Here is a 26,745-nt window from a genome sequence, read left to right on the forward strand (position 1 = left end):
CTGTTACTTTACTTCCTGTTGTCTCTTCAAGAGGTGCCAGAGAATTGTTGAGCAAGTTTCTGATACTGATGTCAGGCTATTGCTTCCCTCTACACACAAACAACATTTGTAGGAACCAACACTTTTCTCTCTGTGGTTTTTATTTAAAATGATTGGTCTTAGAGGAAATTGGTAGCACTGAACGATGGAGCAAACTGATTTAGTCTCTTGTCTTGCAGCAAAGTCTTAGACTGCAAAGGCGAACAGCTTTGGTGAGCGTGACTGCTGACTCTTGAAAGACTGAATTGCATGTCGGATTGTCAAAGTGGGGAAAACAAATTTAATCCTGGAGTACAGCAATAAAGGGATTGGGTGAATTCCCTTTGAGAAACTCGCTTGAAAATAGATTAAACAAATATGAAAGTCCTCTGCTGTTGAAAGTCACTTGCAATCATCTTGCAGTTCAGTGGGTTTTGCATATTAATTTTGCTATCCCGTAAGCTCTTGTAACTCGTGTCTTTGTGCTGCTGCTTGGAGCACTATGTTACAGGTAAAAATATGAAGAGGATGTCTTTTTATAAACTAGCTTGCTTTATACTAATCATAACCTTTATTTAATGAGTTCACTGAGGGAACCTTGTCTCCAGAGACAGGAAATTGTTTGAGGATTACTGGCTGTGGCAGGACCTTCATATTTATTTGCAAAATATCTGGGGAAAAAAAAGTTTTCTTTAAAGGCAATTGAACGTGGAGTTGCTGTGCTTTTCCTGCAAGGCTAAATAGAGGTCGCTGGGAATTCTGTGCTAGAACGTTTGGTTTTTCCTTAACAAATAGTTTTCTGTCTTGAGTGTACTTCTGTAGGATGCTTGGAGATGCATCAAAACCCCAAGCAAAGCAGAGTGACCTGTTTCCCAAGTGGATGTACTATTTACTTGGCTGCTAGTGGCTTGACAGAGTTGTTTCCTACCCTGCAGACAGTGAAGAGCTAACTATACCTGCTCTAAAACAGCCTTTTTTGGGGAATGGTGAAGGACCTTCTGCTTGTCACTTGGCGTGCAAGAGGAGCATAAGGAAGAGCTGTCTGGAGCTGCATGGATGGTATCCTTCACGCTCACACGCCCAGCCTCTTTGAATATAAGCATGCTGAAGAAGTAACAAAATGCAGAAATCCAATGGAGACTCTATACTCTCTTGCTCTTGTTTGTGTTTCATGGATGCTTGCCTGGTAGCTCGCTCCTTCAGGGGATGGAGGACTACGACTAGAGCCAGGACTAGAGCCAGGAGGAAAGCGGCATTTGGGAGTGATGTGCTTGGCTGAGTGACAGAGGTCAGTCTGCATTACTTTCAGGGATGTGACTGCCTGGGTTACTGTCAGGATGTGTCACCTCTAGCTTCTGGTCCCAGTGATAAAGAGACATTGCCTGTGGCTTTATCTGGGGTTTGTCTTAGCAAAGTTTAGCTTAGTTTTGAGGCAGACTGGACAAAGCCTAGCCGTGCTTTTGCAGTCCTGGGTGGTCTAGTGAAAAAGCCAAGGTGCAAGGCAGGTTAAATAACCTGTATTCTCTAACTTCTGGGTGAATTTCCTTCTGACCTAGTATTTGTATGTGTGTGATTCTTGCATGTGTGCAGCAGCACTTTGTAGCCTTTCTCACTGTTGCATGAAACTGTAAGATTTACTGCCAGAGCAAGTCACTCTTGGTGTCCTGCTTTGTACAACTTTTTCCCCTCTTCCAGCTTCAATTGCATTTGACTTCCTCTAACCAGGCAACTCTGTGTTGCCTTTGGGTATTATGAGCACTCTCACCCAGCTTTCTGGCTTTTCATCTGTATGGAAACCTGGATGTGTGGAGCCCTAATTTAGGGGGAGGGTTTATCATCTTTATGCATAGTAAATTATTTCTGCTTGAGCTGGTTTTAGGAGCACGAAGCCTGTGCAATTACTTGGCCCAGCATGTTGTACTACTTGCTTAAGTCAGAGTGGTTCCACACACTACAGGCTTCGGTAGCAAAGCTGAGGTGGCAGTTTCTTACCTCCCCCCAGCTGCTGCCTCCACTGGCCCCAGAGCTGTGCTGGTGCAAGGACCCAGTTTTCCCAACATGCTTCTGAAAGTCGCATCAACTTTGTGGAGGGGATCCTTGGCTGCAAAGTGGGCGTGAAAACAGCAGCATGGGGACCTCTAACACCAGGACCAAGGAGTCAGCCAAGGCAGCAGCACAAGCCTGGAAGTGCTCAAATGGGGGAGAAAGGCCTCAACCCTAGCTGGCTCTGCAAAGGGGCAGTGCTGAGGCAAAAGAGACAGATCAGACTATAGGTCAGTAAAAGCTGAGGAACCATTGCTTCCGTATAATCAAGGTGCTGAGAACTGCTGAATGAACAGTTACTACTGGGCAGTTCTCCTCACCTGTCTCAAGATCCTCTGCTTAGCCTATTCTTTAAGTTTCCATCTCGTAGTGCCTAGGCAGAGGCTTTTCCTTAGGGAGCTGGGAAATGGTGATGCCAGTTGCATTTGCAGGGTGGGTGCTGTGGGGTGGATGCAGGAGGCTGTGGGTGTGCTTCCTCTCCTGCTGCAAGCCCAATCACCCTGGGTCGCACCTCTAGACTGTCCTAGTTCCAGCAAGCAGTGTCCATATAGATGGACCTGTCCGTAAAGGGACATGGTGCGTGTGTATGTCCCCTCATGACATTTAATGAGCAGCGATCCTTCTTGGAGTGCCTCTCTAGCTTGATGCTCCTAACTTGTGCTGTTCAAATCAGAATATAATTACAACTGATCTCTTGTTAGAAAATCAAATTAAACATAGCCTGCTGAGGGAAACCGGTTAGAGAGAAGGCTGTGGGTGTCTTCTGCATAGTGATGTGTGCTCTCTGTGAGCTGGTGGTTGCAAGAGTGTTTTAAAAGAAAGGCAGCTGTTAGGACTCCTGTTTCCCACACTCTCTTAGCCCTTGAGTATTGACTTCTGAGATAAACTTATGACACCTTGCCTAGAGTCTGAAAGCCTAAGGTTGAGAATTGGGTTGGATGCTGGTGTGCCTGCTGCTGGGGAGTTGCCCAGGCCACCTCCTGCAGCAGCCCTCAACCGTGGCCTCATGGGGATTCTGTGTGCAGGCCATGTGCTAGTCATTTGTCAGTGTTAGTTGCGAGGGATTTGAATGGTGATGCAAAATTTGAATTTTCAGTTGTACACTGGCAAGAGTGATGTGGCTGGGCTCTGGAGTGAAACGTTCCCAATGTCACTGTGATTGGCCTCTGCCACGGTGATGGTTTGTGGTAATTCAAGTGCATCTGTGACATTAGCACAGTGCACCCTACATAGGAAAAACAATGGAAACTCTTAATGATTTTGCTACTAAAAACAGAAAGGGAACGTTGAGCTAACGGGTACAGAACCGAGCCATGGTGCTGAGACCTTTTGAAGGCCTGTTGTGTTTTTCCCCCGTATCGAGATCTATTGAAGCCATTCGCTGCTGTATTAGAATCCCAAATGCAGGCTTGACATCAGAACCAGAATTTGAAACCGTGCTTTTTGACTTTCTCAGCTTGGTCCATGATACTAGGTTGCTGGAAGGCAAAGTTTTCAGAGGACTTAGGGAACAGTCTTTACTTCTCAGAGGGGTGTTTTTGTGTTTGTGTTTTCTTTTGAAAAAAGACCTTTGTGCTGACATCCAAACATCAAGGATTTGTTAGTTTGGAATGTTCTGATATTATAATGCATTTATTGCGGAGAACTTTATATATAAACTGCAATACAAATAATAAGCATTGCACAGCAATTGTCATCATTCCTTGGAAGTGGGTGAGTGGATGTCTTCATATCTGGGAAACTTGGTCGTTCTAAACTTGGGTTGTATTACAGCTGTGCTTTTGGGAATAAGTGTAAGAGTGCCTCCATCTTCTAGAACAGGTCCTTATTGAAACGCCAGACTGATTCACTGAAGTTTATATATAGAGGGCTTTGATAGGAAGATGATTTCCCAAATGAATGTCCTCTTGAAATGGCTGTCCTGCCGGCTGGTGTTGCAGCTGTGTGTGTAGCAGACTGATGCTTTTAGCCCCATCAGTTGAAATGAAAGCACAAGTGGTAAGGATGGAGAGAAGCCCGTTTTAGTAGTGAGGAATTATAAAATAAGCCTTTACAGTACATGGGCCTTGTGGCCCATTCCCTGAAACAGATTTAACACAGCTGCATAAATGAGAAAAGCATCCTGAGTGTACAAGTGACCTTACCAATACAGTGCTGCTTCGAGAACCCTGTTCTTACTGAAAGTATCATTTCAAGCTTGTCTGTGGTTTCAAGAGGTTCTGCCTTTGCACAGCTTTTCTTTATTCTCCTTCCCTGAAGCCATTTCAGTTTACTGTGAGTTTTCTTTTTTAGGACTTATTATTTTTGGAAAACGTTCTGGAACATTTTGTGCATATGGTCCTCTGTAAATGTGCTGTTGTACGGATTAAAGCTGGAAGTATGAAACCTAGCCTTTCTGATGCAGTGCAGCAGGGGAAAATGCTGAAACAATAGTTTCCAAAGGGAATTATTTTCCAAATATTAAAAAAAACCAAACCAACAAAAAACCACCAGAACTAGGAAAGATTGTGTGAGATGCATTCTCTACTTTTTTCCATAGATTGCATAGATGCCAGTAAGGTTAAAACCAGAAATCCCTTAAAGCAGATCCAGCACTTCTTTTTTAGTAACTGGTTTCTCTTTGTTCACTGGTGATGTGACCCCATTGTAATCAGCATTTTTGTAACGGCACAGAAATCCACCATGCGTTGGAGCTGTGTGCATTAACCTGCCTAAGTCTCAACCCTGCCCCTCCATGGCTCTGCTTTTCCTTTTACTCCTGCCTGGAAGTTCACAGCCTGCCTGTAACTAGCTGCTTCTTCCTTATTTGGAAGGGCAATGGGATTTTGATCTCTTATCTTCTTCCTCCCAAGTAAACCAGAAAAAGCTTTCAGTAGAATTCTGCGACTTTCAAGGAAACTTGTTAAAATTTGGGGAGCTAATGGTATCTAGGGCTTTGTCTCAGACTTAGCACGGCAAGGAAAATTGGGTGATTTTTTTTTTTTCCTAGTCATAAAATTCAAATATGTGAATTCAGGATTGTGCCAGACCTGGCATGACAATCACAGTACTTGAAAATGGGCAATAATTTTCACAAGACTGAGACTGTTTCTAGCAACTTGTCTTTGACTCTGTTTCTGCAAGTATGAGGGTGATCTTTCCAAGAATGAAAACTGGGTCTTGGAGCAAGCTCTGCTGTAGTGTCCTCTTTTGTGTCACAGGATGGGAAAGCAAATCCATGAAACAGAAAGCATTTTATGGCTTAAAGGCTACACTGTGAAGCAATGCTGCTACATGTCGGTGTGTCAGAATACCTTGCTAACAGTTTGTCCTCTGCAGTTGGGTGTCTGATGCAATCAGTCCTGAAGTATGTTTTTTGGAGGCCTACTCTGATGTCTTCTTGGGAAGATGGAATTTATTGCTGCAGTGCACAGACTTATTTAGAAAACCAATGTGGTTGGTTGATTCTCAAATCTTTAATACACTATACAAAAGGATGGCAATTTAGACAGTTTAGACTGTTAGACTGCAAATCTGCGGACTATGACTGACAACAGTGTAGCAATGGACTTTTAAAATGTACAGTACAAATATGCTTCCTTTAGTTTTCCTTGAGGGATCCAGAAGACCCTCAGTTGGCTGATTATTCCCAATTCATCCTCCATACAAAATGTCAACACATCTTGTTCTCAAGGGGATGCAGCATAGAAAATCTTTGGGGATCAGGGGTTGGGGTCTGAGGTGTCATCTTCTTTCTGGTGCTTTGTGGATGTACACAAGTGCACATCCTCTAGGCTGCTTTTCTTGTTCATTTTCATTGCCTGGATACTTAGGAACAGAGGAAGCTGGCAAGGAAGGTGTCCTGAGCAGCAGCATTTTGTTGGGATCTTCGTTATGCTTAAAAATTGCCTTGTGTGTCCAAGTGGGCTGAGGAGTGCTAAACAATTTGGGGTTAATCCACAACTAACATCAGTTTCCCTCATTCAACAGACAGTGAACGGTACTGAATGCCACCCATTTTCCCCCTTGGCAACCTTTCACCTCTTCTTCGCACGTGTTGAAGAGTCTGTGCCTTACCTCTGAGGGGACTGTTAGAATTGCAGCTTGTTTGGTCCACTGAGGAGTATCTTTGAGTCTGCTGTGCATTTCTCTTTGGGCTGCAGCAGGGAAGAAGCTCCTATACAAAGGCTTGGACCCAACCGCTAGCATGGAAGGGAAATAGGTTGAGGAAGGAATTGGTCTCTGCCTTAGCCCCCTGAAGAACATGTTTGGCTAACCTCAGGATGACTTTTTGAGGAACATCAAGGGAGATGAGGAAGCAAGGGAGGGATGCAAAAGCATGACCTAGATGCAAACAGGACTTTGGACTATGACAGAAAAAGATAGAGGAGACTGGGGAATAAGCTGTGCAAATTGGTGAGTCTTCCAGGTTTATTCACTTGGGGTAGGAATGTTGGTGTGACTTTCTCATTTGCAAGGGACTGGTTATCCAGTAATGAAAAATACAGTTTCCTGGCTTAAAGCTTAAGTGCGCCTTGGTGGGGCTGTGGAGAGTTAGGCACGTGCCTTTTATCAGAGATTAAAATGTAATTTCAGAATTTAGCATGTCCAGGAAGCTTCTTTCTGAGCAAATGCTAATGTTCCCTCTTGAAAATGGGTGTTCTGCGTCGCCAACAATTGTGCTGGTGTTTTAGAAACCCTCATGAGAGAGACAAGGTGAATGCTAAAACAAGATATTTGTGTGAAAGAAACAGTTGAATTTCCAGGTCATAGGTTGAACCCTGTGGCACAGTTGGGGAATGAGGAAGGAAACCCAACAATTCAGGTCCCACTAAAGGTTGCAGTCAGGTCTTGGTTCGCAGGACGGTGTGCGCTAATTCCAGTGTCTGGAGTAAGCAGCTCAGTCTGCCATAGCGATTCCTCCCTGTGTCAGGGGATGTGTGCTCTTCAGCCCTCTGCTTTATGCTGTGCCTGTGCTAGGCAGAAATCCGCCTTTTTAGAATTCAGAGATGAAGCTACCAAACACGTGTACTAAATCACCTCGTTACTCTGAGGAGGGGCAGGGGGAGTATTACAAGGGTTGCTTGGTTTTTCTTATTTCCACTTTATTCACCTTTTCCAGTCATCCTGGATAATTGACAGTTGGCTGTGCTGAAAAGTCAGATGTTTAAGATTTTTCTAAACTGCCTGCAGGTAACTTTGAATGCTTTGCTTTTTTCTTTGTGTCTAGTTTAAGTGAACAGTTTAATTGAACTGTGAAGTTATCCCAAAATGTTAAAAATACAATTCTGTTTCTGAAAGCTTTCCATGAAACTAGTTTAGCTACAGAAAGTAAGTAGAATTAGAGATTTATTCCCTCTGCTGGCACTTGGACTTGATTTTTCTGTAATTTTTCTTACTAAGCAGCCAAGAGGATGACTTTTTTTGTTTTAAAGCTTGACTGCTCATTGAAAGCAGACAAATAAGGAATCAAGAAAAGGGTGAAGGTTAAATCCTCTGAACCTCACTGCTCACATTAGGTTCCACCAGCAGCATGACTGTGAGGCAAGAACAATCCTTGTGCTCAGTCTTTCAAAAGGTATCCTGTGCACACCCATCACTCATCCTGCTGCCAAGATCTTCGCTCTGCATTCAAGAGAGCCAGAAATTTCTGAGTATTATTCTGTGAGGGGGAAGCTATGTGGATAAAATAGAAATTTCTGATGTGCCTGAGAAGAAATTCGCCATCAGAAAATTAGTTAAAGTTTGCTATTTAAAAGCAAGCCAGTAGCATTCCAAACATATTGAACACTTCCCTAAACAAACTTTGGGGAATCCAGGTTGCAGACCTGTTTCTAGCAACAGAGACAGAGTATATAACTTTCCAGGCATCTTGAGCAACTGGAGAGCCTAAGGCTGTCCCATACAACCCCCTGACATCCCATGTCCTTGGTGCACCAGAACTACCTGAATCTAGTTCTCTTTCACGTCCTGAGCACACGACCTTCCAAAGAACACTTTTCCGTGGGAGTCCTGCTGTGACAAAATGGGGAAAAATAACAGTTAGTTATAATCCTGGGAAAATATATGCATGCTTATGAAGGGATCTGGGAACAAGGACTTTGTGTGGTCAGCTTCTGAAGATTTAAAAGGTCAATGGCAGAGGTCCCCAAACAGCTTAGCTTGGTAAAAGCTCCTTCCACATGTGAGTGCATCATCTTTGGAAATGGCTGATTGTGGTTTAAGAGCGAGCAAGAAGTCTGGCCTGCATGGTTTCAGTGGAGGCTGATGACTGCTTCAGAGAGTTCATGCAGAAGCAAACCCCCGCTCGCTGTGCGAGCAGGGCTGGCCACGTGGCGAGGGGAACTAATGCTGAAGCATCCCTGGGAAGGTTGCTTGATGACAAGACTCTAAGAAAGCCAGGGCTGTAACCTGGAAGCAATGAGTGTTGGGTTTTCCCCCACCTTGTTCTCAGCACTCTCTGAGAGGGTGTGTGGCTATTGACTTTGTGGCCATAGAGGATGGTTTATTTTCTTGCCCGTATTTGTTAGGTGTTTCTCAAAGCACACATTAAAAAGAAAGCCATAGAAAACCCCGCCTCTATTGACTGACATACTGTTGACAGAAGAATCTCTTCTCCCCTCCTTACTGTATGTATGGGAACTGCTGGCTATGCTAAATATTATCTTTGAAAACATCTCTGTTTAAACTTAATCCTCCTGTAGCCCTCCAGCCTAGGCTATGGCATGTGAAACAGGTCTGAAGTGTCTTTGCTCTGTATTTGGCTTCTGCTTCGTTGTTTCTAGGATCCACTAAAGAAACCATCCCATTCCTTAACGCTCTATGTAAACAGGGAATCGCCTTGACTCACGTGTACCCGTGAATTGTTGTGTTATCTCCCTGAGAGTATGTCTCTGACTTGCATGTGTGTGCTCTGTAATGTGCTCCAGTTAACTTCTGGAGGTGGAGGCCAGAAGAGTTGTTATGCAAGCTGCTTCCCCCTGAGCCATAGTTCTAAGGAATGTGCTAAAACAACAGTCAACTTTCAGAGAAATGAATGTCTGTCTAAATAACTTCCCAACCACCAGCTCCCCTCTGGGAAGAAAGGATACCTTCTTATCTAGCCAGAATCTCTTTAATCTTGTCATTTTGCCAAGGAAAAGTCAAGGCTGGGAACAAGTTCTGTAACTTGACTGAAGCCCGAGGGAGGATCCTTGCAGAGTGTACCTGTGCCTATTGTCTCCTAACAATTCTGAGGGGTTTGTTGATGCTATCTTCCACTAAATGGTTTTGCTGCCTTTGTGTCTCCTTCAAATCCCACACCAAACTAAGCTGATTTAGTGGGACGCTACTGTAGGTGTAACAGCAGCAAGCAGTTTATGGTGTTTGTTGTGGGGCAGTCCTGTGCCTGACAGACAGGATCCTTGGTAACCTGGGACGCAAGTGACTTGGTAGATGAAAAGAGGTGGGGAAACCGTGCCCAGCTTTAGAAGAAGGAGGGAAGAGGAACAGTGCTGTGCTTCGGAGCAATCTGTTGGTGAATCGAATATAAGCAGTAACTAATTCCCCCAGAAGATATTCTTGTTCTAGGTATTTCTGACTTGATGGTTGTTCAGATACCAGAACTGGACTGCTGGCTCCCATGTATGGCCTTCAGGAGAGGAAAATGCTTCTGGGGCAAGGCAGCACACCTCAGGAGCTCAGCAATTCTGTTGTAATTACATGCCCTCTTTCCCACCTCTCCTGGCTGCTGCTATGTCACCTGGCAAGCACTGTTCCTAGGGCAGGGGAGGCCACCTTTGAAAGATACCTTGGTAAGACTTGCAGAGTTTGTTATAGTAATGAGGCTTCATTAAATTGGAATGGGGAGGACAAACCTGTCTTGATCTAATCAGAAGGGCCATTTACTGAAGACAGTGCATGGCTTTTTCAGAGCTGCATTTCAGTGTAGAGCAGTGTCTCTTAGAAGAAAGCAACCAGCTGTTGGCCTGGAGTATAGACCAGATGCTGGACTCTTCCAGGTGAATATGAACTTAAAATCCATGCACGAAATCTGACTTGAGAGGAGGGGGCAGAAGGTGTGTCTTTCTTCACAGAGGAGTATTTACATTCCATGGTCTAATTGTTGCTGAAGGAATTCTAGCAGGTGGGTGACAGCATCTTTACTCCTTTCTGCCTAGTAGGAGTTGGGAGAGCAAAGCAATGGCTCCTTGTCTGGAAGACATGAGAAATCTCTAGGCTGTGCTACAGGCGCAGGGTGGAATAGCTTCATTTCTCTCCCTCCCCCTCCAAATGAAGCAAGAATCAAAAGGGGCAGACACAGAGTTTATTGTAGCATCAGCTCCAGACTTGCCACATGGCAGTTTAAATGTCATCTTGAAATGACATTTCAAGGCCGGGGGTGTATGCAGACAAAGAATTCTTCAAGTGGAGACTAATTGACTTGAGAGATCCAAATTTTAAAGGTAGCCATTTTGTGAAGTAAATATGAGCAAAGATACGGAATTAAGGAAACCCTCTTTTCACTAGGATGACTTCCAGGTTTAATGAGAAATCTACATATTGCCTCCCATAATGCAGCTTCTTTTTTGCCTGAGTGATTGGAAATGTGAGTCGTGGCTGTTTGAGTCATGTGTTTCTCTGCGCAGTGCTGGTGTGTTGACTTCATCTCAGAAGTACTTAAAGATCTGAAAGTCATGCTGTCTTCCCTAGCAATAGCACCACTAACCTAGGTCTCCCATCTGTTCTCACAGGGTATGAAAGAGTACACACCACTAAACCTCTCAAATTTGTTTGGAGTTACCCTGTAGTTTTGAATTTCTGTAGGAAACTTGGCAAAAAAAAAAAAACCCCTTCAGTAGGAATACCCATTTAAGTGAAGAAACTGTGGCAAGGTGGGATTTCCCTCAAAATTAAAATTATTCTTGTGGTCTGGTGTAAAGAAACATCAATTTCTGCAATTTTTTTCCCCTCAAGAGCTTTAGATCTTTGTGTAATGAATAGCACAAGAGAGTTGTTGAAATGTGTCACACTGGTTTTTTGTTTGGTTTGGGGATTTTTTGTGGTGATATTCTTTTGGCTGGTTTGGGGGGGTTTTTGGGGGGGTTTTTTTGTCCCTTCATTCACCTCATTGTCTTTATTCCACTTTTCTCCTTTGTAAAACCAATATACAGAGATTTTTAGTCCCAACTTCCTTTCATGAACGTTGGAGTTCCACATGACACTGTTACTCATCCAGGTACAAAGTTACCGCTGGAGGTCTTGCAGACTAAAATCATACTAGTCTGATGGGACGTGCGTTCTGCTGGGTCTTTTTCCTTCATTAAAAATAGGGGTTGAGCTTTGTGCTTTCTTGGTTTCCCAACTGCGCTTTGTGTATTTGTATACGAGTCTGGTTTTGCTGTGACAGTGCCTGATAACCTATGGCTGAATCCCTCAGTCAGGTATGAGCAGTGTCACATCCTGCAATTTAATTGCTATGCTCTGTACTGTCCAAACATTACACCTGAGGTTTATAAGCTGTTCTATGTTCCTCCTCATAAGCGTGTGCTTGCCTGCCTGCTGTCAGGTTTGCTGTGCTTCTCCAGGTGGCTGAAGAAGCATTTGATTTATTTATCCTTGCTGTCTATACATAGTCTTGGAGACCTTCAGAAAGATGGTGGGGGTGTAGGAAGGCAGGCTCTCTTGATGTTATTTTGAAACAATTTCTCCAAATGTTATATCCTCGGGGCTGTCTTGAAAGGAAAAGCTAAAATTGATTGTAAGCTAGGCAGTCTTCACACCAGAAATACTAGAGGGTGAGTAAGAAGCTTTGGTCTGTCTAATGCTGGTACTTTTAGTATTTCCAATGTGGAAGACTGCCTCTTCTGCTCCTGTGACCTTGTGAACTGTGAAGACTGAATACTTGGTAAGGTTCTTAAATGCTAGAACATACAAAAGGTTGCTCTTGTTTGTTTCTGAATTTTCCTGATTCCTCTCCTTCACAGATGTTGTAGGTGTTGGCTCAACATTTACTGTTTCTTTCTTTATCTTTGTTTTTCTAGACCAAGGTGCTCCTGACCAACCAGATCTTTCAGGAATTTTTTAAAAAGAAACTTCAGTGGGTGAAAGATGTGCCATGGAATGGTAGCACCAAAGAGCAACCCAGGATCGTCTCTTGCCTTGACTAGCCATGGGTTATTTCTTCTGCTAGTGATCTTTGGTACCTTTGTCTTAGAAGCACAGGCCGCAGGTAAGTGAAACCTTTGCATACGCTGCAGGGAGAGGGAAATGTATAAGTATGGAGGTGGTCTTATATTTTTATGGGGAAGCTGGTTGATGCATTTGTACACATCTGTAGTACTTACAGGAAACATTCCATCACTACTTGTTAAGCAGAGGGCAGCGTCTGAACTGAATGAGTCTTGCATGTTAGTAAATACATGCTTGTCCTTCACCCTGTCATTTTGATTCTCCCAGCTCTTTTTCCCTCCATTGTCATCCCTTCACTGCAGATCAGGACACTTGGACCCTTTCAAGAGCTTGGGCCACATTTTGGTTGAGTGAGATTGTCATGTAGACACTCTTATGTGTGTGCTCTGTAGCAACTGCTCATCTGAAGTAGTTCTGAAAGCACAGACTCTACACAGCTGATGAATCTGTTTGGCGTTTCCTTGTGTGCTATCTTCTGACGCCTCAGCACATGCCAGCTGCCCCCCTCTATTAGATCCTTTTTGCAGTTTGAGTTTTTCCCTCTCCCTGTCTAACTTCTTGATGTTTTACTGATAGACAGGTGGTGTGAATAGTGTAAAAAGCAGTGCAATGGGATAGCATGTAAAATGTCAGCAGGGATCAGGGACCTGCCTTTTAGAAATGAGTGGAGGAAGAAAATATACTGGAATCTCAGAAGGTAGCACATGATGTGAAGTATGTGTTTACCCAGCACACCCTGAAATACGTCTTTTCTCTTAGACCAGCCATGATGTAGTTTTTGTCTGCAGAGAGATGCCTGATAAGTGGCATGGGATGAAAGCAGTAACTTTGTGTGCTCTTGCACAGAACTTTGAAGGAGGTTAGTCCCCAAAAGGCATGTAGATCTGATTTCAACAGCTGTTGCAGTGAAGAACAATAGCTTACCTTTGAAAACAAAATGGCAGTTCTCAACACTCAGAAGTCCTGTCCTATTTATTTGACATATCACGGCTGAAAATGCCCCATGGCCAACAATACTCAGCATCAGTGAAGCTCAAATTGGCCTCTGTGTGGTAAAGCAGAATAAATTTTAGTTGCCAGATGCACTCAAATGTGAGGTGATCCTGTATGGAAAAGTCTGCTGGTGCTGGAAGCTGCTGGAGGTGGAGTGATCTCCTTTTAGTATTTCTGGTACTTTGAGTTGGGAGGCTATCTCAGAGTCGTATGTCTTCCTGGCTTGATTTTGGCTTTGTAGGTAATGAGAGGTGGGGGCACACTCATGAAGGGGTGGCAAAATGGCAAGAACAGATAGTGAGAGTGGGAGAGGGACAAAGTCTTTTTGGATATGGTCTATCGTTGTTTTTTTTCCAGTCTTCCTGTTATTGGTGATAATGTCACTGCCTCATTTCAGATGTGGGCTTGTCAGATATGTGTCCCAGCCTGGGGTCCCCATCTGAAGCTCTCATTACACACTGGAGCACCTTCAATTAAGACAGTAATCAGTATGCAAATGCTTTGTGCTGCAAGGGGCTGCTGCATGGGGAAAGGAAGCCACAATACTGGCAGGCCTTTTTAGTATAATTTTTGAGGCATCCAGTCACATTAACAAAAACACTAGCTGAGGATGTCAGAAAACCCGAAAGTGGTTCTGCATTGTTTCCCTTTCTCTGTTCCTTTTGCTTCAGGACCTGAAAACAGCTGCGCTAAACTGATCAAGACAGATCATCAGCTAAATAGGATTACAGTAGCTAGGAATGAACCATTTCCTGCAGGGGAAGTGAGAAAGTGAGCGTGTGTGGAGGGGAGCCCAAGTTCATGGCAGAAAGCAAGACATGCAGGGGTGGAAAAGGCTCACTGAGGGGCACTTCCCTGTACAGGTTTTCTGAGACTGGGAGAGGGCGACCCAACTGCTAGTTGTGGGGAGGGATGGGGGTGCTCACTGACACATCATGGGCCCGGAGAGCTGCACCTGCGGCAGCACGCTAGCCATGAGTAATGTTAATGAGCAAGTCAGCCAAGGAACAGAGAGGCAGATGGAGAAGCAAAGAATACTGGCGAGGTGCTTGGAAACTCATCTTTTGCTCCTCTTTGTCCCCCAACCACCCCACCAACTTCACTTTATTGCTTTACATAGCCAGCTCATTCAGAGCAGGCAGAGCAAAGCGATGTTAACATGAAACAAGAGGTTGTATTAAATCTCTTGGTGGTAATGCTTATCTTGAATGCCGGGCCGATGTGACATGCGCACAATTGCTACAAAAGCTGAATAACGTTTTCATAAAATGACAGACAAGCATGGAGATAATGGCTGGCTCAGCTCTGAGTGAGAAAGCAGAGCTTGTGATTCATATGGTTAAAGCCATATGATGTATATTGTATTGCAGTAATTTTGCTGTTTAGAAATTCTATTGCTTGTGTTCCAGGAGGCTTAGAGAGATATTCATGTCCTGGGCAGGAATGTGTTGTCTTTGCCACGTGGTTAATACAAAGGGCACACTCATTTCCAGTCAGCAGGCATCTGGTCTGTCATCTGGTAATAAATTGATTTTATTTATGCATGGATTTTAATGAAAAATCTTCAACACTGTCTCAAGCAATCTATCCAAATATCCTGGAGTGCCATGAGATAAGTATGCTAAGTTGATTACTCACTAAGCACACCACAGAATTAGAGAAACTGCTCCCTTTTCACAGGAAGACTGCTGCACGTATTTTAACATCAAACAAATGCAGCATTTGGTGATGGGCAAGCAATGAAGCTATGTCAGAGTAGGATTTATGGATTCATTGCTGTTCAGAAATATCTTTTTGAGTTTTATTGCTGTCGTGCCTTTCTTTTGCTGTCAGGCTCCCGGTATCAGTTGAGGAAAATAATGAAGGAATGAGCAGACACAGAGACTTGGAAAGCAAGGACCTGAACTGCTGAGGCTTAGTTCTTTGTCTCTTACGTTTTCTTTAGGGCTCATTTGAAACGTAGCTAAGAGCCAGGGTGCTTAGTAGATAGAGATGGTGAATTTTTGAAGTGTTGGAGAGAAGCAATAACAACTATTTATTTTATCAATGGTTTTTATCAATTTTATTTTATCAGTTAACAACTATTTTATCTGTTCTACAGGTAATTCTTCTCCATTCTATTCTTTGTTACTATGATATTTTGTGCTTTTCCTTCTACCTCTGGCTTTTAAAGTTATTCCCAAGCTCTCAAAGGCCTTACGTTTGTATCTCATTCACAGTGGTCCTCCTGTCTGCCAGTCTAATTTTGGAAGGGTGATGGTGGATCAGAATAAGATGTTCATTAAATTTTAATACAGTCTCTAAAATACTCTGAAAGCTTTCTGTCATTTGTATTCTGGATGGTGTAATCACTCTTGGATTCATAACCAGCTCTGTCAGAGCCCAACATAGGTTAGGCCTTTTATTATTGGTAGTAGCATGACCTGATCTTGGGAAATGCAAGTAAAGGTGTTGGTAAAAGTATTAAACATCCTGAATTAAGCAAATATCAATACCCTCATATAAAGGAGAGAGTTTAAATATTAGCCTTTGAAAATTAATAATAATGAAGGCTTGGTGGCTCTAAGTCCTTTTAGATTAGGCAGAGCCTGATTTTTGTTGATTGATCACGTGTGAAATGCCATAAAGCTAGCTCTTTAATTTTTAGGATTGCCATTAAAGTGATAAATTGAGCTTGAATAAACTGAAACGACTTCATTCCTGTGTGTTGTCTCTGACGCAAATGCAGCCATTCTGCTGCTTGCTGTTCTAAGGTCTTTTCAGAGCCAAGGTTATTCTGCACAGAAGCTCTTGGATACTGCTGGTATTTGTTTGCATTTCATAGAACAGCTTGTTAGAGGCACTCCAGTCATTGAGCAGATTCAGACTTGTTCCTATTCTTTAGGAATCTGTGCAAAGCAGAGGTTTCCTTTGTCTCTGATTATGCAGCTGAAAGGAAGGCGTTTATACAGCTAGGAATGAATTCAGTGGTCATGAAAACAAGGACACTGTAACATCGGATGGCCAGACAAAAATATGGGGAGGTGTTGCGCATGAACAGAGAGAGGGTCTTGATTCTAACCTCCATGCTTCATGTAAATGTGGGTTTGGAGAAATTACAGAGTCAGCCCAAAGAAGTGTGTAATTCTCCATGGAAAGAAGGGGAAACAGTTTCAGGTGCAATTCCTCTCTCCAGTCCCTTTGGAGAGCTTAGTAAGGGCAGGGTGGTACCGAAGAGCGTAGTGAGGTGCTGCAGAAAAATGGCCAGGCTGCAAAGACTAGGAATTAAATGCAGATGGGCCCAGAATTAGACTATTCAAATAATAATAATATTCACGGTGTTACTATGCTGATCCAGGCAGTGCTGTTTAAGCAGCTGGCTTGAAAGGGGTAATAGGAGTCTCAAGAAGCCCCACATCTTGTTTAATTTTCACCAGTTCTAATGGTTAAAGGACAAATTAAAGCAAGCATGATAGTAATCCTGAATTTTCCTTTTGTCATCCTAGGTTGGCTCAGCAAATCCAAAGGACCTGCATGTGAGTAGACTTATTCACTGCTGCACTATGAGAAACCAGTATGATGTTTTATTGCTTAATATATGTGGCTATGAGCTAGTATTCCCTTTACACTTTCACTGTGCTTTTGTCCCTCATATTTAGGAAAGGTGACTGCCCTCGATTTCAGAGAGGGAGATCAACTTCATATATTTCACTGTGCTTGAAGGGATTCCTGTGCCTTCTATAGCATTTGCCTTCAAATGACTGAAAAAACCAAATATATTAAATATTAAAGTAGAGAGAGCTGCTGCTTGTGAGTTGTGAGAGTCTGACAGAGAGGATTGAGATGACGAGGAGGGCAAGCTGAGGCAAAAAGCCTTTTGTTTCCTTTAATCAAGAAAGGTGAACATCACAGCATAGCATAACTCTGGATATATTCCATTGGACACTCCTGCTTTTCATTTCCTGTGCTCAGAAAAATCTAAAATCTTTCCTGTGTATATGATGTGGATATACATAACTTTGGGAAGAATTGGGAAGCATATCTGGCTTCTGTATCTGTTCTAAATATATAAAATTCTGTGTAAATCTTTGAACTCTGAAATTTGATCTGTTTAGTCTGAACTTTCCCCTGTCCTCCAAAGAAGAGAAAAAAAAAGAAGAATGCAGTAACAGAGTCTGAGGGGAATAGATTCATAGTGAAGTATTTAAAGGTGTGGGAGGGGAATTTTACCACCTACCGAAGTTTGGTCTTCAGAGTGTGGAAAATAGACTAGCTGATGGAATCCTCTTATCCTGGATTTTTATCCAGTGCCTGAATTTTATTCCTGGCCAGACTGGTATCACACATACCTACTATTAAAGGGTTTTCAATTCTTGACCGTGGTTGCTAGCAGGAAAACAAGCTGCTTTATGAAATAATGAAGAGTTGGCTGGTCTAACTCACCTTAGCTTCTTGGGCTAGAATGAGAAAGATGGAAACTGGTAGGAGCTTAATTACAGAGGGAAGCAGGAGGGACACTGAATGGCATGGTTTGTTCTTTATGAACTTCAGCCCAGGTTCTGACTTGACGCCATTGTGGTGTCCCTTGATGACTGCTGCTTGCTAGATTGAAGGTACAGAAATCTTACTCAGCTTCCTTTTATCGCTGAGACCTTCCTCTTCATCTATGAAAGTTTGCTTGCTATCACCTTGTGCGGCTTCCTTCAATTGCAGCTGAAACATTACATTTTTAGGATATGTTGAATATTCTTCATCTCTGCAACCCACATTTGTCATTGCTTCTCCAGACCTTGTGTTTAACTGTAGCAGCACAAGCAGTTACCACCTGCTGTTTATGCTGCCAGTTATTACTGACTGCAGCAGGATGGCAGAACAAGAAGTAAATGTGCTCTGGAACGGTGGCAAACTTCGGCCTGGGCTGTTACTGCAGATATTGCTGGAACGGCTGGTGTGTGGTATGTAAGGCTGTGGAGCAGATATAAGCATGCTCAGATAGTTAATAAGGGGGAATCAAGTGGTAAGGTAGTGTGGGTAGCTGTAGACTGACTGTCAAGCCTTCAGCTTTTGTGGCTGAATCTGTCAAGGCCCTGTGTCGTACCCAGCAATCTGTGTCTGGATGAGGATTGCTAAAACTGCTGGTAGCAAGCTGCTGATAGTCAAGAGTGAAGTTAGGCACTAAAGGCACTTGAACAGCAAGCTCAAAATGTGCGTACCTTCCGGAGAGTAATTGGAATCCAGTGACAGGATTATGGCTTTGTCTCAAGAGTTGTACCTACTTATCTGTGTGCACTGATCTGCGTCTGAAAAACCATTTTCCTTTTAATGAACTGAAACCTTGGGTTTCATCTTCCTCTGCAAGCAAGAATTCCCCTGAGGCTCCGCTTCTGCAAAGCGAACTGGAGTTGGAGGATTGGGGAGTTGCTTGCTTCCAGATGTTCTTGAAGGGATTTGAACTAACCCCTTAGGTATGAGGCTGCTTAGATGAGTTATAGTATGTGCTAGGTGGCTTGGGATAGAGGGGGCTTGTTGCTAAACTTGTTGAAGCATTTCAGGGGAATCAGAAACCAAAGAATTGAACAGTAGGGTAACAAAAGAGCATCTTTAAATCCTGCAGGGTCAGCATTTTTGGACTAGGCAGTTACCCTAATTCTTGTCCAAGAGCAGAAAAAAACATTGCTGCTGCTTTTGAGATGTATCTTCTGCTTTGTCAGTCAAGGGAGAAGTCTGATTTGGAAATTGTGGCCTTGCTGTAGAGTGAAACAAGCACCTCTGGTGAATGTTGTCCTGAGTTTTTGACCCACAGACTGGGAGGAAACATGGTAGACCTGACACATGCAGAGGCATAACTAGAAAGCCAGAGGTGGCCGCTGCTTTTCTGGCTTGAAGGAGGATTTTCTATGTCCTGAGAAATCTCAGCATGGTGTGTAATGAGTTTTGTGTCAACCGCATCCTTAGGCATCCATCAAAAAGAGAATAAAACCGTTTTGTGATCTTGCCAGTTTTGTTGTTCAGGCAACTTTGCATTTTCTGCTTCTTTTTCAGCAGAGATGTCAATTGCTGAGAGAACAGATGAAGTTTTTCTGGTTTAGGTTGTACTGGGATATTTCGGAGGAAATGGAGCTATCTCTTCAGCCGTAGAAAAGGACTAGAAGTGAATGGAGATTTGTAGGATGGTGGTAGAATAGATAGAAGGTGAATGAGGATCAGAGGAGAGTAAGACTCTAGGAAGGAGGGGGACAGAGGAGTGCAGCAAAACAAGAAGGTGAAGGTTTCTGCAGGTGGAGTTGTGAGAGAGACCCTGGTTCTTTAAAAACCCAGGCAGTGGCTTGATGGTTAAATAGTGTAAGTCCTGAAAAAAGGTAGTGTTTTAGTTCTGCAAGCAGATCAGTATGGTTGAGAACAGCATGGCCTTGGGAGAGAGGACTCAAGTAGAAGTATATATGTGTGTGTGTTTATTTTTTTTTAATGGTTAGGTAACAGTGTCTTAATTCAGGAGGATGCAGGATATGCCTTTAGAACATCAGGCTTTTGAAATATGTCTATATGCAACAGGGCAGACTAATGAGACACTGACAGTTTAAGAATGGGTTACAAAGTGTGCGTGCCCTCCAGGGACTGCAGCTTCAAGGCAGGAATCTTCTGGAGGCAGGAGCAGAGCAGGGTGAAGATACCAGTTACTGGAGTACTGTCTGTGTCTGCCTACAAGTGTTTTTAACACCGTGGCTGGGAATCTGAGGTGAGGAGAAACGGAAAGACCATGTAGCGACCACGTGTGTAACAAGATGGAGGAATGGATGGAAGTTGTTGCCATGTTTAGAGAAATATCTGTGACTTTCTGAGAAAGTTCTGCTCGTCTTAGTTTGTGTTCAGTTTTACAGTTAAAAGCTGCTTTGTGCTTCTCCCCCATCCTGCATTTGTTTGGCTAATACATCGACTGTAGAGGAACCCTTCCTGTAAACAAGACAAACCCATTAGAGCTGCCAGACCCTGGATCCTGGATACGAAGGTATCACTCCGTGTTGATGATGATGCTTTCCAGATGGGGGGGGGTCACTGTGTGTGCGGAATTACATTTTATCAGAGTGGGTTTGCAATCACTTTTGTTGCCTCTAGTCTGGACCACCAGCATCTTGGAGATGTCATCATCATGGCTTGGCTTCGTGGATGGAGATTTGGGAAGGGCTTTACCCATGCTTACTGCAAGCGTGCTGATGGCTGAAACTCCAGGAAACTTACCTGATGCTGCAGAGGCCTTTAGAAATGTACTTCTGGTGTGTCATACAAACCCCTCAGTTGCTGATATATCCCTGGCTGGGAGTGGAGAAGCGTGGGGGTTTTATGTTGTTTCCTCTGGTCCATTCCACTCCTGCCTTCACAGCAGCTAACTTTGAAACTCAAAGGTCCTGGGGATGTACCAGTCTCCTGTAGTTGAGTTTTAGGCCTGCTGATGTGCCTCTTGAAAAGGACCGATACTGTCAGAGTTGCGCTGAGCCATGCGTTATGCTGCAGCACATATTTACCTATCTTTAGCCCAGGCAAAGGACCATAACTTTAATGCTTTGTATTATCCTTAAAGGTAGTACTTCTTCCATTCTGTCACTGGTTTTGCTTTCCCTAGTGAAAGTAACCATTGAATGCTCCTGGAGAACAACCTCAGGGTTTCATTGTAAACACTTTCTTGGGCGTAATTGACTTAGGTTATAAGATATTGAAGAAAACATAAAGCTTTATCACTTGAGTGTTTAGGTTCAGCTGTCACTTTTTCTCTCAAATAAGGAAAATACTCATTTTTGATATGTAAGCTGAAAAATCTGAATGTAGTCTCTAGCTGTGACGTGTTTGAATGCGAGTATTAGTAAAATCCATGAAGATGGCAAGTTTTTTTCCAGTTGCATTCTTTTAGTCCTCCACTTCTTTGTCCTTCCCAACAAACTAGTCTTGTTGCAAACATTACTGTTGCAAAATGGAAATGAGTTTGGCAGTGACATAGAAATGTGATGTCCTTGAACTAGCATTATTTTAACCTTTGGTCCTTCCCCCATTAAATCTCTTCATGTGTGTTTACTTCTGAAATACTTAAATGTTATCTTTAAGTTGACAGTGTGCTTTGGTGGCTGTTTCCTCCATGACATTTAGTAAGCTAGACTCCACTTTTGGGATAGTTGGGGGAGATGTACAGTGCTAGGAGAGTTGAGCTCTATTGGTACAGGATGCTCGTTCAATTTTGTCGCTGAAGCAGTAGTGAAACAAGTAGTTGGCATGTTTGGTCTGAGGCATATCACGAGACATAGTCGGGCACTGCTAGTGCACATCTGCCTTGTGGGAGAGGAGGTCCGTGCAGTGGTGGCCAGATCGCTGTCTGCTGGCGTAAGGCGATGCCTCTGGAGGGCAGACACACTTGAATGCAGTGTGGATGCTGTGCTGGAAGAGGTTAGCCCCTGTGAGAAGTTCTGCCTCCTCTTGGCACCCTGGAGAACTGGCTGCCTCTTGCCATGTGCCTCCAGCTGTGAAGGCTCCTCAGGGCTGGAGCACCTTCTCAGAACACTGTTTCTTTTTTTTCTTTATTTTTCCTGACAGTGTTGTTTTAGTCATGTTTGATCCCACTTTAACCAGCTTTTTCCAGTAATGAGTTAATCCCATACAAGAACCGAGTCCTTGGGTGGGCAGTTGTATGACTGCATGGGGGAAAGGGGATGTTGCAGCCTGTCATTTGGTACAAAGTAGGGCTGCTTTAAGCATCCTTGATTCTTATTGTCAGTAAAACCAAGAGAGACTGGTGGAAGCTGCTAATTAGGGATGTTGTGAGGAGATTCACTGCCTGACTACAGTCAGGGTGAGCAAAGTCTTAACTATTTTACCTCGTACCTCTGGCCACCTGCCACTTGTCTGAGACAGGTCAGGAGTATTTCATGCTTGGCTGCATCAGGTGCTGTGGAGAGATTTGAGAGGAAGAAAATTAATATCTAGTCTGCATCCTCTGACAGCAGGGAAGCATTTATCACTCAGTCTGTTTCCATCCACTGAACTCTTAATTAGTTGCTTTAAACAGAGGAATTTTTTCCTCTTGATATTACTTAGTAGCACCAAGGAAGGGTGCCTGCAGAATTAAAGCTTTTGTGTTTCTCATTTAAAAATGATTTGGGTTTGGTGCTACTTGCTACTTGTGCACCTTGCACAAATGAAACCAAACGCATCTCCCTTAGCAGAGTGGTCTGTTAGGTTTTTCCTTGCTGTGGCAATAGAGGCTGGCCGCCTCATTAAATGCAAATACTTCTCTGCAGGTAGGAGCTTGAACACCAAAGCAATAGCGGGATGACCGAACTTTCAGGGTCAAATAGTTGCTGTTTCTTTTCCAGCAGGGGGTTTTGAGGCTCTTATGTATTATTCGTGTGGTGTTGGAGTAGCTTTGCCCAATCTCAAAGTGAAGTGGTAATCACTGTAAATGCAGCAGTGTTTGTGAATGGCAAATGTTTCAATCTGTAGCTTGCCTTCCCAGTTGACCTGTATTTCATATGATGTAAAACTTAGCTTGATTAACTTCTTACGCACTGTGGTGATGGTCTCCCTTTTCTCCTATAGTGGGAAGCTCTCTAGGAAATGGTAAGTTGTAGGAAACACTTGTTTTGCAGCAAATCCTGTACTAGTTAAAACAGAATCATTACTTGGTTTCCCCAGTAATTCCCTGACTGGTATGGAAGGCAATAAACACTAAATTGCAAAATCACAGAACCGGAAAGCCCTCTGGTAACCGCCTGTCAGTTGTTACATATTGCATGGTGGCAGGGTGAAACTTGGGGTGCCCGGTTTGCTCTCCAACCCCCCCCCAGCCACTAATTCCAGTTGCTTTTGCAGGGAAGCTGACTGCTTTCCATCCCTCTGGACTAGCCTTCTCCACGGGAGGGATTCCTCCCCGAGGCTGAGCTGGTTCCTGGGGTTGGGAGGGTAGACATACCTATGTTGATGAGTTTCTTTGAGCCCTGCTCTCCTACGATACCTGCTGTGCCCAGCTCAGTGATGAGCTGTAGTGATTTTTACTGTTATGCAGTTGCTTCGCAGTAGCGGGAGAGCAGTTGGGGACCTTTTGCTTTGCGTGTTTTCAAGCCTTTCCTGAGCCTGTCTTTGTCCTTGCGTGTGTGTTTGGAGAACATAAGGCTCCAGTGTATGACTGCTGCGCCCCAGCCCTGCAGACAAGGATTCATCAGCTTGATCTTTCCACCCCGGCCCCTTGGGAGGGTCGGATGGCAGCTGCAGCTCCTGTCAAGCCTGATGCCGGGCAGGGGGCTTCAGGGACGAGAATTACAAAAAGCCCAGCTTAAATCATCTGTGTAAGGGCACAGCAGAGGTTCTGTCACCCAGGCCCCACCGCTTGTCTTCTGGTGCTATGGTTGTAATGACATTAGCATTTCAAAAAGGCGATTACCACAGGCCCCGGGTTCTGAGGGGAGGATATTTCGGCTGTTACTTGAAAGGCTGCTTTCTGGCTATCTCTGCTTCCCGCCCCCACTCGCATGTGGATCCTGAAGGGTTGGTAAAGCTGGTCACAATATATTAAAAGTGGGTTGTTGCTGCTGTGAGGAAATTGCTTGTTGATTGGCCTGAAAGTGGGCTGGTAGATGTGAAATTGTTGCTGATAGCAGTTTTTCCTTCTGACTTAGAATGACTGAGAATTTTCTAATGGAAAAGTTAGAGGGTGTGTGTTGGTATCACAGCTGTATGCTAGAGAAGTATCTCGAAGCCAGGCTTACAAGAAGTAGTTAAGGTAATTACACTACTTTTGTCTTGTGTAGTTCAACCAAAGGAAACGGGCAGCACACACAGCCTATTAATGGTGTGCCTTCCACACCTCTTGTGATACCAAAATACATTTTCTGTGCTCAGGCACAGGGTTTCAGGGCAGTTCCTTATGAAAATAGAATAATTTTCCCAAGGTTTTGTTTAACAACAAAAATTCCTCTAGTGCAACTTAACTCCTGACTCTTGCAACTCTGTTGCATTATCCTCATCTCAGATCGACATTCAGTTGATCTTCGTTTTTTGCTAAGTTCAACCTGGTGTAGTGGAAGGTGCCTCTGCCAATGGCAGGGGGATTGGAACTAGAAGATTTTTTTTAAGGTCCCTTCCAACCCATTCTATAATTCTAAGTTCACTCTCTGGTGTTGCTTGTGCTGGAAACACCCTACATATACTGGATTCTACTGGAAAATCCCTGTGGTTGCTATCTCCTCTCCAGTTCCATTAGCTGCAGAAATGATGGGTCAGGCTATGGAGGTTGGTCATCTGGTCCCTGGGGCAAGAGAACGAAGGGAATTTTCTTGTTAGCTTACCTGAGAGAGTCAAGAGTACTTTGTGCAACTGCTTTAACGTGTCCAGACCCTAAAATTAGTCACTGACCCCAGTGTCCTAAATAGGAGCCCCTTGGCTTGATTGTGTGAGCACAATTGGAGGGCGTGTAACAGAAAATGCTGGTGGTTGCCTGGGGCCTTTTCCTGAGTGGTATTGCTAGTGCTGTGTGTATTGAACTGTTGAATAAGAAGGGAAAGGTGTGTTTTGAAGAGAGGTTGTTATATGTATATGTTGTGTGTGCCCTTAAGGACTTCTCTTGTGTGTTTGTGTAGGACATAGTTCACCAAGTGGCAAAGCAGCGCTGGCTTGAGTCATAGCTGTCCCTTGCTCTGGGCGCTGCTGGGAACAGCCATGAGCTGGGGGTGGGGGTGAGTCACAGCTCCTGCGGGGACAAGCAGCTGGAGACTGGCTGGAAGAACTTTGTAACTCTTCCTGAGAAAGGTGGCAGACCTGGGCCATAGATAAGCGGTCCCTTAGGACATCGGGGGCAACAGAAGCAGAGTTTCCTTCATAAACATGGTGCAGGGTACTTGGTGTGCTGGGGAAGGGAGGTGTTTCACTTCTCTCTGAAAACAGGAACTGTGGAAGGCCTTCCAGGAGGGTGGTGGCTGCTGACAAGGGGGGTGTGATTGTTCAGATTTCTCACTCTGCTAATCTCTAGGCCTGTTTTCATTTGCTTATTTCTGAAAGCACACATCTGTATATAATTTTCAACAAGGACAGAGTCTCTTAATCCTTAGATGCTCAGTTGAACCTGCATTGAGCGAAAGCGGAGCTTTTAGGTACCCAGTGCCTCAAGTGAGCTGGGCAGAAAGCACAGGGGGCAGAGCAGGAAGTCACTATGGTCGCTCTGTCTTGTCTTTTTCTTCCTGTTTCCACAAATGTGCCAGCAGATACAACTATGCAAATCTACCAGCTGTCTCTTCAGGAGGTAAGTCACTGAGTTGCTGTGCAACCAGCTCCAGTTGGATGGGCTTTTGAATTTACAATTAAACTTAGCTACTTTGCATCTTTGGCCGGTTTGGGGATGTGTGAGTTTCTACATCCTCTTCTTGAAATGCCACCTTTTCTGGTAGTGACGATAGAAAATAAATATTCAGTATTACGGTGGAAGCAGGCTGAGAAAAAGTAAAACTGTAAATCTGAGTGCTGTGAACTAAACCTAGAAAGTAAAGAATGCAGGAAACAGCCAGCCTCTGTCATTCTTTCTCATTTCAGGGTAATTACTGATTTAAGGCTTGCAGGAGAAAGATAAGGGTAGCAAAAAATGGAATAAGTGCTGGTCATAATATTCAGTGGGATAAGAGTGTTTATATTGTTATGGAGTAAGAGTAGGGGGGAATGGCATGAAGGAGAAAGTGGTTTTATTTCTCTTGCTCCCTGTTTGGATTAATGAATTTAATTATTTTGAAATAGCTAGTAGCAAGCCTGAGGGTTTTTTTCAAATGTACTTCTAACAAGACTGCAGATTTTAAAAGAAGAGTAGGCAATTCAGCAAGAATAATTGAAAACTTGAGTAAGAACTTATCTGCTATATCCCACGTTGCAAGTGGTTTGTGTATGTAGTTGTTAAGAGAACTGAATTAATATGCCTCTGATGTACTGGGAGGGGAGAAACCAGGGCCAGAAAGCACAGTTCTAAACACAGGGAAGCAAGTGAGAAGAGTGATTTTCAATTGGATCTTTATAATAAAGTTGTTCGTTCTTTTGTTCCTGTCAGCATAAAATAGAGACAAATATGGAAAGGAAATGGTTGAACAAAGTAATGGGATTCTGTGTAACAAGCAGCAAGAGTGCATGAGGTAGGGGAAGGGAGTTAGGGCAAAATGCCAGCAAAGGATCTTTGTATAATGAAGTGTCGGAAATTCCTCCCTTCTTGGTGGCACAGTTTAGTTTCCACTAAATTGTGTGCTCTTTTGTCAGCTTAAACTGCTCTTTATAAAGTGATATGGCAGCTAGGCAAGTAAATAGCAAAGAAAAACAGCATCGCATCTTCTTTAAATTAGAGGTAATGTCTGGTGGGATGGCTCCTCCGGATGTCAGTTACCTTTACCATCAAATGAAAATTTCCAGAGTGCTTGTGTCCCACTGGTTATCGGTTGGGAGAGGAGGTCTTGAGTCATGCAAGCTGAAAACTTTGCCCACTGTGTTTAACAGTCCGAAAGAGGGATTTTAATTCCTTAAATTTGCAAGCAATACAGTACTGGAGGAGAGCTGCAA

At 43.7% G+C, this 26,745-nt stretch overlaps 1 protein-coding gene across 1 annotated transcript in view; it reads left to right on the plus strand.

Moving 5' to 3' along the window:
• The first annotated feature begins 12,129 nt into the window (after positions 1-12,129).
• Positions 12,130-26,745, plus strand: part of KIAA0247 (KIAA0247 ortholog) — a 44,083-nt gene continuing 29,467 nt past the window's right edge. Inside the window, exons 1-2 of the mRNA XM_010144932.1 lie at positions 12,130-12,250; positions 16,689-16,718. Of these exons, the coding sequence (XP_010143234.1) occupies positions 12,130-12,250; positions 16,689-16,718 (151 nt within the window). The remainder of the gene's footprint in view (positions 12,251-16,688; positions 16,719-26,745) is intronic.

This window comes from Buceros rhinoceros, unplaced genomic scaffold, assembly GCF_000710305.1.
Source record: "Buceros rhinoceros silvestris isolate BGI_N320 unplaced genomic scaffold, ASM71030v1 scaffold9381, whole genome shotgun sequence".
Lineage (NCBI taxonomy): Eukaryota > Metazoa > Chordata > Aves > Bucerotiformes > Bucerotidae > Buceros > Buceros rhinoceros.